General features: G+C 55.4%; 1 protein-coding gene across 1 annotated transcript in view; it reads right to left on the reverse strand.

The window, feature by feature from the left end:
- Positions 1-263: 263 nt before the first annotated feature.
- INSIG2 (insulin induced gene 2) overlaps positions 264-11505 on the reverse strand; it is a 52204-nt gene continuing 40962 nt past the window's right edge. The window contains exon 6 of the mRNA XM_068247136.1: positions 264-810. Coding sequence (XP_068103237.1) covers positions 784-810 — 27 coding nt within the window. The 3' untranslated portion in view covers positions 264-783. The remainder of the gene's footprint in view (positions 811-11505) is intronic.

The raw sequence follows: 11505 nt of genomic DNA on the forward strand, positions 1-11505 counted from the left end.
TAAAGCAGGGATAATATGGATGTGATATCAGGGGGCAGCAGGCAGGTGGAGTAATATCATTGTAATATCAGGGGGCTGCAGGCAGGAGGCAGTTACAGCAGGGATATTATGGATGTAATATCAGGGGGCTGCAGGCAGGAGAAGTCAGTTACAGCATGGATATTATGGATGTGATATCAGAGGGCAGCAGGCAGGTGGGGTAATATCATTGTAATATCAGGGGGCTGCACACTCAAGCAGTGTAAAACACTCTCCTGATACAATTATAAGAAAACTCCAGAGGTTTATTTTGCACCAAAACACTAAAGAAGAAATATTTGCTCTTCCAACGTCCGAAGGGCGCAAACCGCCATGACGCCATGTGTGCCGCGTGCACACCGCAGGAAGCTCCACCCACAAGATCCATAGTTCACAGTACATGGCAACAGGAGAACCGTACACGTTCATGCATGACTGCCACGTGGGGCCAGGGGGCAGGCCAATGCAACACACGCGTGCTGAGGGCGGAGTCTCAGGATTCCATGTCTATTACCTAGTCTCCCTTTGGCTTGTCCGGAGTAACACATTTGTAAAGTAAACTATCCTTGTGGATTGTGAGAGGTGATTGGTGGTCCTCAGAGGCGTGGACAGAGTGGTCTATACATCTCAGCAGAGATTGGGGTGTCAGTACCGTCCTGCACGGTAGTCAGACGCTCCTCACAGACGTCCCAATCGCAGACTGCAGTGACTGGTCTTCCATTCACACCAGCAAATTAACGATCTCTTCATCAGATCCCATCCTGGTCAGTCCTGGTGAGACCTTCGCTCGTACTGGGAAAAGAAAAGAAATCGATAAATACTTCTCCCCGCAGCCATACCCACACGTCACACCCAATACAGCGGACACCTTGCAGTGCTGGAGGCTGATTGACTGACACAGGTCTCTACACTCTACTGCAGCCATACCCACACGTCACACCCAATACAGGGGGCACCATGCAGTGCTGGAAGCTGATTGGCTGACACAGGTCCCCACACTATACTGCAGCCATACCAACACGTCACACCCAATACAGGGGACACCATGCAGTGCTGGAAGCTGATTGGCTGACACAGGGAGTCCCTACACTCTACTGCAGCCATACCCACACGTCACACCCCAATACAGGGGACACCATGCAGTGCTGGAGGCTGATTGGCTGACACTGGTCCCTACACTCTACTGCAGCCATACCCACACGTCACACCCAATACAGGGGACACCATGCAGTGCTGGAGGCTGATTGGCTGACACAGGTCCCCACACTATACTGCAGCCATACCAACACGTCACACCCAATACAGGGGACACCATGCAGTGCTGGAAGCTGATTGGCTGACACAGGGAGTCCCTACACTCTACTGCAGCCATACCCACACGTCACACCCAATACAGCGGACACCTTGCAGTGCTGGAGGCTGATTGACTGACACAGGTCTCTACACTCTACTGCAGCCATACCCACACGTCACACCCAATACAGGGGGCACCATGCAGTGCTGGAGGCTGATTGGCTGACACAGGTCCCCACACTATACTGCAGCCATACCAACACGTCACACCCAATACAGGGGACACCATGCAGTGCTGGAAGCTGATTGGCTGACACAGGGAGTCCCTACACTCTACTGCAGCCATACCCACACGTCACACCCAATACAGGGGGCACCATGCAGTGCTGGAGGCTGATTGGCTGACACAGGTCCCTACACTATACTGCAGCCATACCAACACGTCACACCCAATACAGGGGACACCATGCAGTGCTGGAAGCTGATTGGCTGACACAGGTCCCTACACTCTACTGCAGCCATACCCACACGTCACACCCAATACAGGGGACACCATGCAGTGCTGGAGGCTGATTGGCTTACACTGGTCCCTACACTCTACTGCAGCCATACCAACACGTCACACCCAATACAGGGGACACCATGCAGTGCTGGAAGCTGATTGGCTGATGCTGACACTGGTCCCTACACTCTACTGCAGCCATACCCACACGTCACACCCAATACAGGGGACACCATGCAGTGCTAGAGGCTGATTGGCTGAAACAGGTTCCTACACTCTACTGCAGCCATACCCACACGTCACACCCAATACAGGGGACACCATGCAGTGCTGGAGGCTGATTGGCTGACACAGGGAGTCCCTACACTCTACTGCAGCCATACCAACACGTCACACCCAATATAGGGGACACCATGCAGTGCTGGAGGCTGATTGGCTGACACAGGTCCCTACACTATACTGCAGCCATACCAACACGTCACACCCAATACAGGGGACACCATGCAGTGCTGGAAGCTGATTGGCTGACACAGGTCCCTACACTCTACTGCAGCCATACCAACACGTCACACCCAATACAGGGGACACCATGCAGTGCTGGAAGCTGATTGGCTGACACAGGTCCGTACACTCTACTGCAGCCATACCCACACGTCACACCCAATACAGGGGACACCATGCAGTGCTGGAAGCTGATTGGCTGACACTGGGAGTCCCTACACTCTACTGCAGCCATACCAACACGTCACACCCAATACAGGGGAAACCATGCAGTGCTGGGGGCTGATTGGCTGACACTGGTCCCTACACTCTACTGCAGCCGTACCCACACGTCACACCCGATACAGGGGACACCATGCAGTGCTGGAAGCTGATTGTCTGACACAGGTCCCTACACTCTACTGCAGCCATACCAACACGTCACACCCAATACAGGGGACACCATGCAGTGCTGGGGGCTGATTGGCTGACACTGGGAGTCCCTACACTCTACTGCAGCCATACCCACACGTCACACCCAATACAGGGGACACCATGCAGTGCTGGAGGCTGATTGGCTGACACAGGTCCCTACACTCTACTGCAGCCATACCAACACGTCACACCCAATACAGGGGACACCATGCAGTGCTGGAGGCTGATTGGCTGACACAGGTTCCTACAATCTACTGCAGCCATACCCACACGTCACACCCAATACAGGGGACACCATGCAGTGCTAGAGGCTGATAGGCTGACACAGGGAGTCCCTACACTCTACTGCAGCCATACCAACACGTCACACCCAATACAGGGGACACCATGCAGTGCTGGAGGCTGATTGGCTGACACAGGTCCCTACACTCTACTGCAGCCATACCAACACGTCACACCCAATACAGGGGACACCATGCAGTGCTGGAAGCTGATTGGCTGACACAGGTCCCTACACTCTACTGCAGCCATATCTACACGTCACACCCAATACAGGGGACACCATGCAGTGCTGGAGGCTGATTGGCTGACACAGGTCCCTACACTCTACTGCAGCCATATCTACACGTCACACCCAATACAGGGGACACCATGCAGTGCTAGAGGCTGATAGGCTGACACAGGGAGTCCCTACACTCTACTGCAGCCATACCAACACGTCACACCCAATACAGGGGACACCATGCAGTGCTGGAAGCTGATTGGCTGACACTGGTCCCTACACTCTACTGCAGCCATACCAACACGTCACACCCAATACAGGGGACACCATGCAGTGCTGGAGGCTGATTGGCTGACACTGGTCCCTACACTCTACTGCAGCCATACCCACACGTCACACCCAATACAGGGGACACCATGCAGTGCTGGGGGCTGATTGGCTGACACAGGTCCCTACACTCTACTGCAGCCATACCAACACGTCACACCCAATACAGGGGGCACCGTGCAGTGCTGGAAGCTGATTGGCTGACACAGGTCCCTACACTCTACTGCAGCCATACCAACACGTCACACCCAATACAGGGGACACCATGCAGTACTGGAGGCTGATTGGCTGACACTGGTCCCTACACTCTACTGCAGCCATACCCACACGTCACACCCAATACAGGGGACACCATGCAGTGCTGGAAGCTGATTGGCTGACACTAGTCCCTACACTCTACTGCAGCCATACCCACACGTCACACCCAATACAGGGGACACCATGCAGTGCTGGAGGCTGATTGCCTGACACTGGTCCCTACACTCTACTGCAGCCATACCCACACGTCACACCCAATACAGGGGACACCATGCAGTGCTGGAGGCTGATTGTCTGACACAGGGAGTCCCTACACTCTACTGCAGCCATACCAACACGTCACACCCAATACAGGGGACACCATGCAGTGCTGGGGGCTGATTGGCTGACACAGGTCCCTACACTCTACTGCAGCCATACCAACACGTCACACCCAATACAGGGGACACCATGCAGTGCTGGAAGCTGATTGGCTGACACAGGTCCCTACACTCTACTGCAGCTATACCCACACGTCACACCCAATACAGGGGACACCATGCAGTGCTGGAAGCTGATTGGCTGACACAGGTCCCTACACTCTACTGCAGCCATAGCCACACGTCACACCCAATACAGAGACGCCATGCAGTGCTGGAGGCTGATTGGCTGACACAGGTCCCTACACTCTACTGCAGCCATACCCACACGTCACACCCAATACAGGGGACACCATGCAGTGCTGGAGGCTGATTGGCTGACACAGGGTGTCCCTACACTCTACTGCAGCCATACCAACACGTCACACCCAATACAGGGGACACCATGCAGTGCTGCAGGCTGATTGGCTGACACAGGCCCCTACACTCTACTGCAGCCATACCCACACGTCACACCCAATACAGGGGACACCATGCAGTGCTGGAGGCTGATTGGCTGACACAGGGAGTCCCTACACTCTACTGCAGCCATACCCACACGTCACACCCAATACAGGGGACACCATGCAGTGCTGGAAGCTGATTGGCTGACACAGGTCCCTACACTCTACTGCAGCCATACCAACACGTCACACCCAATACAGGGGACACCATGCAGTGCTGGAGGCTGATTGGCTGACACAGGTCCCTACACTATACTGCAGCCATACCAACACGTCACACCCAATACAGGGGACACCATGCAGTGCTGGAAGCTGATTGGCTGACACAGGTCCCTACACTCTACTGCAGCCATACCAACACGTCACACCCAATACAGGGGACACCATGCAGTGCTGGAGGCTGATTGGCTGACACTGGTCCCTACACTCTACTGCAGCCACACCAACACGTCACACCCAATACAGGGGGCACCATGCAGCGCTGGAGGCTGATTGGCTGACACAGGTCCCTACACTCTACTGCAGCCATACCCACACGTCACACCCAATACAGGGGACACCATGCAGTGCTGGCGGCTGATTGGCTGACACAGGTCCCTACACTTTACTGCAGCCATACCCACACGTCACACCCAATACAGGGGACACCATGCAGTGCTGGAGGCTGATTGGCTGACACAGGTCCCTACACTCTACTGCAGCCATACCAATACGCCACACCCAATACAGGGGACACCATGCAGTGCTGGAGGCTGATTGGCTGACACAGGTCCCTACACTCTACTGCAGCCATACCCACACATCACACCCAATACAGGGGACGCCATGCAGTGCTGGAGGCTGATTGGCTGACACAGGGAGTCCCTACACTCTACTGCAGCCATACCCACACGTCACACCCAATACAGGGGACACCATGCAGTGCTGGAAGCTGATTGGCTGACACTGGTCCCTACACTCTACTGCAGCCATACCAACACGTCACACCCAATACAGGGGACACCATGCAGTGCTGGAGGCTGATTGGCTGACACAGGGTGTCCCTACACTCTACTGTAGCCATACCCACACGTCACACCCAATACAGGGGACACCATGCAGTGCTGGAAGCTGATTGGCTGACACAGGTCCCTACACTCTACTGCAGCCATACCAACACGTCACATCCAATACAGGGGACACCATGCAGTGCTGGAGGCTGATTGGCTGACACAGGGAGTCCCTACACTCTACTGCAGCCATACCCACACGTCACACCCAATACAGGGGACACCATGCAGTGCTGGAAGCTGATTGGCTGACACAGGGTGTCCCTACACTCTACTGCAGCCATACCCACACGTCACACCCAATACAGGGGACACCATGCAGTGCTGGAAGCTGATTGGCTGCCACAGGTCCCTACACTCTACTGCAGCCATACCAACACGTTACACCCAATACAGGGGACACCATGCAGTGCTGGAGGCTGATTGGCTGACACAGGTCCCTACACTCTACTGCAGCCATACCCACACGTCACACCCAATAAAGGGGACACCATGCAGTGCTGGAGGCTGATTGGCTGACACAGGTTCCTACACTCTACTGCAGCCATACCCACACGTCACACCCAATACAGGGGACACCATGCAGTGCTGGAAGCTGATTGGCTGACACAGGGAGTCCCTACACTCTACTGCAGCCATACCCACACGTCACACCCAATACAGGGGACGCCATGCAGTGCTGGAAGCTGATTGGCTGACACAGGTCCCTACACTCTACTGCAGCCATACCCACACGTCACACCCAATACAGCGGACACCATGCAGTGCTGGAAGCTGATTGGCTGACACAGGTCCCTACACTCTACTGCAGCCATACCCACACGTCACACCCAATACAGGGGACACCATGCAGTGCTGGAGGCTGATTGGCTGACACTGGTCCCTACACTCTACTGCAGCCATACCCACACGTCACACCCAACACAGGGGACACCATGCAGTGCTGGAGGCTGATTGGCTGACACAGGTCCCTACACTTTACTGCAGCCATACCCACACGTCACACCCAATACAGGGGACACCATGCAGTGCTGGAGGCGGATTGGCTGACACAGGTCCCTACACTCTACTGCAGCCTTACCCACACGTCACACCCAATACAGGGGACACCATGCAGTGCTGGGGGCTGATTGGCTGACACAGGTCCCTACACTCTACTGCAGCCATACCCACACGTCACACCCAATACAGGGGACACCATGCAGTGCTGGAGGCTGATTGGCTGACACTGGTCCCTACACTCTACTGCAGCAGTACCCACACGTCACACCCGATACAGGGGACACCATGCAGTGCTGGAAGCTGATTGGCTGACACAGGGAGTCCCTACACTCTACTGCAGCCATACCCACACGTCACACCCAATACAGGGGACACCATGCAGTGCTGGAGGCTGATTGGCTGACACAGGTCCCTACACTCTACTGCAGCCATACCCACACGTCACACCCAATACAGGGGACACCATGCAGTGCTGGAAGCTGATTGGCTGACACAGGTCCCTACACTCTACTGCAGCCATACCAACACGTCACACCCAATACAGGGGACACCATGCAGTGCTGGAGGCTGATTGGCTGACACAGGTCCCTACACTCTACTGCAGCCATACCCACACGTCACACCCAATACAGGGGACACCATGCAGTGCTGGAGGCTGATTGGCTGACAGTGGGAGTCCCTACACTCTACTGCAGCCATACCCACACGTCACACCCAATACACGGGACACCATGCAGTGCTGGAGGCTGATTGGCTGACACTGGTCCCTACACTCTACTGCAGCCATACCCACACGTCACACCCAATACAGGGGACACCATGCAGTGCTGGAAGCTGATTGGCTGACACAGGGTGTCCCTACACTCTACTGCAGCCATACCAACACATCACACCCAATACAGGGGACACCATGCAGTGCTGGAGGCTGATTGGCTGACACTGGTCCCTACACTCTACTACAGCCATAACCACACGTCACACCCAATACAGGGGACACCATGCAGTGCTGGAGGCTGATTGTCTGACACTGGTCCCTACACTCTACTGCAGCCATACCCACACGTCACACCCAATACAGGGGACACCATGCAGTGCTGGAAGCTGATTGGCTGACACAGGTCCCTACACTCTACTGCAGCCATACCAACACGTCACACCCAATACAGGGGACACCATGCAGTGCTGGAGGCTGATTGGCTGACACAGGGAGTCCCTACACTCTACTGCAGCCATACCCACACGTCACACCCCAATACAGGGGACACCATGCAGTGCTGGAGGCTGATTGGCTGACACAGGTCCCTACACTCTACTGCAGCCATACCCACACGTCACACCCAATACAGGGGACACCATGCAGTGCTGGAGGCTGATTGGCTGACACTGGGAGTCCCTACACTCTACTGCAGCCATACCCACACGTCACACCCAATACAGGGGACACCATGCAGTGCTGGAGGCTGATTGGCTGACACTGGTCCCTACACTCTACTGCAGCCATACCCACACGTCACACCCAATACAGGGGACACCATGCAGTGCTGGAAGCTGATTGGCTGACACAGGTCCCTACACTCTACTGCAACCATACCCACACGTCACACCCAATACAGGTGACACCATGCAGTGCTGGAGGCTGATTGGCTGACACAGGGAGTCCCTACACTCTACTGCAGCCATACCCACACGTCACACCCAATACAGGGGACACCATGCAGTGCTGGAAGCTGATCGGTTGACACAGGTCCCTACACTATACTGCAGCCATACCAACACGTCACACCCAATACAGGGGACACCATGCAGTGCTGGAAGCTGATTGGCTGACACAGGTCCCTACACTCTACTGCAGCCATACCCACACGTCACACCCAATACAGGGGACACCATGCAGTGCTGGAAGCTGATTGGTTGACACAGGTCCCTACACTATACTGCAGCCATAGCAACACGTCACACCCAATACAGGGGACACCATGCAGTGCTGGAAGCTGATTGGCTGACACAGGTCCCTACACTCTACTGCAGCCATACCAACACGTCACACCCAATACAGGGGACACCATGCAGTGCTGGAGGCTGATTGGCTGACACAGGGAGTCCCTACACTCTACTGCAGCCATACCAACACGTCACACCCAATACAGGGGACACCATGCAGTGCTGGAGGCTGATTGGCTGACACAGGGAGTCCCTACACTCTACTGCAGCCATACCAACACGTCACACCCAATACAGGGGACACCATGCAGTGCTGGAGGCTGATTGGCTGACACAGGTCCCTACACTCTACTGCAGCCATACCCACACGTCACACCCAATACAGGGGACACCATGCAGTGCTGGAGGCTGATTGGCTGACACAGGGAGTCCCTACACTCTACTGCAGCCATACCCACACGTCACACCCAATACAGGGGACACCATGCAGTGCTGCAGGCTGATTGGCTGACACAGGTCCCTACACTCTACTGCAGCCATACCCACACGTCACACCCAATACAGGGGACACCATGCAGTGCTGGAGGCTGATTGGCTGACACAGGGAGTCCCTACACTCTACTGCAGCCATACCAACACATCACACCCAATACAGGGGACACCATGCAGTGCTGGAGGCTGATTGGCTGACACTGGTCCCTACACTCTACTACAGCCATAACCACACGTCACACCCAATACAGGGGACACCATGCAGTGCTGGAGGCTGATTGTCTGACACTGGTCCCTACACTCTACTGCAGCCATACCCACACGTCACACCCAATACAGGGGACACCATGCAGTGCTGGAAGCTGATTGGCTGACACAGGTCCCTACACTCTACTGCAGCCATACCAACACGTCACACCCAATACAGGGGACACCATGCAGTGCTGGAGGCTGATTGGCTGACACAGGGAGTCCCTACACTCTACTGCAGCCATACCCACACGTCACACCCAATACAGGGGACACCATGCAGTGCTGGAGGCTGATTGGCTGACACAGGGAGTCCCTACACTCTACTGCAGCCATACCCACACGTCACACCCCAATACAGGGGACACCATGCAGTGCTGGAGGCTGATTGGCTGACACTGGTCCCTACACTCTACTGCAGCCATACCAACACGTCACACCCAATACAGGGGACACCATGCAGTGCTGGAGGCTGATTGGCTGACACAGGGAGTCCCTACACTCTACTGCAGCCATACCCACACGTCACACCCAATACAGGGGACACCATGCAGTGCTGGAGGCTGATTGGCTGACACAGGGAGTCCCTACACTCTACTGCAGCCATACCAACACGTCACACCCAATACAGGGGACACCATGCAGTGCTGGAGGCTGATTGGCTGACACAGGGAGTCCCTACACTCTACTGCAGCCATACCAACACGTCACACCCAATACAGGGGACACCATGCAGTGCTGGAGGCTGATTGGCTGACACAGGTCCCTACACTCTACTGCAGCCATACCCACACGTCACACCCAGTACAGGGGACACCATGCAGTGCTGGAGGCTGATTGGCTGACACAGGTCCCTACACTCTACTGCAGCCATACCCACACGTCACACCCAATACAGGGGACACCATGCAGTGCTGGAGGCTGATTGGCTGACACTGGTCCCTACACTCTACTGCAGCCATACCAACACGTCACACCCAATACAGGGGGCACCATGCAGTGCTGGAGGCTGATTGGCTGACACTGGTCCCTACACTCTACTGCAGCCATACCCACACGTCACACCCAATACAGGGGACACCATGCAGTGCTGGAGGCTGATTGGCTGACACAGGGTGTCCCTACACTCTACTGCAGCCATACCCACACGTCACACCCAATACAGGGGACACCATGCAGTGCTGGAGGCTGATTGTCTGACACAGGTCCCTACACTCTACTGCAGCCATACCCACACGTCACACCCGATACAGGGGACACCATGCAGTGCTGGAAGCTGATAGGCTGACACAGGGAGTCCCTACACTCTGCTGCAGCCATACCCACACGTCACACCCAATACAGGGGACACCATGCAGTGCTGGAAGCTGATTGGCTGACACTGGTCCCTACACTCTACTACAGCCATACCCACACGACACACCCAATACAGGGGACACCATGCAGTGCTGGAGGCTGATTGGCTGACACAGGGAGACCCTACACTCTACTACAGCCATACCCACACGTCACACCCAATACAGGGGACACCATGCAGTGCTGGAGGCTGATTGGCTGACACAGGGAGTCCCTACACTCTACTGCAGCCATACCAACACGTCACACCCAATACAGGGGACACCATGCAGTGCTAGAGGCTGATTGGCTGACACAGGGAGTCCCTACACTCTACTGCAGCCATACCAACACGTCACACCCAATACAGGGGACACCATGCAGCGCTGGAAGCTGATTGGCTGACACTGGTCCCTACACTCTACTGCAGCCATGCCCACACGTCACACCCAATACAGGGGACACCATGCAGTGCTGGAAGCTGATTGGCTGACACAGGTCCCTACACTCTACTGCAACCATACCCACACGTCACACCCAATACAGGGGACACCATGCAGTGCTGGAAGCTGATTGGCTGACACAGGTCCCTACACTCTACTGCAGCCATACCCACACGTCACACCCAATACAGGGGACACCATGCAGTGCTGGAGGCTGATTGGCTGACACTGGTCCCTACACTCTACTGCAGTCATACCAACACGTCACACCCAATACAGGGGACACCATGCAGTGCTGGAGGCTGATTGGCTGACAC

This window comes from Hyperolius riggenbachi, chromosome 7 (genome assembly GCF_040937935.1).
Source record: "Hyperolius riggenbachi isolate aHypRig1 chromosome 7, aHypRig1.pri, whole genome shotgun sequence".
NCBI classification, from domain to species: Eukaryota; Metazoa; Chordata; class Amphibia; order Anura; family Hyperoliidae; genus Hyperolius; species Hyperolius riggenbachi.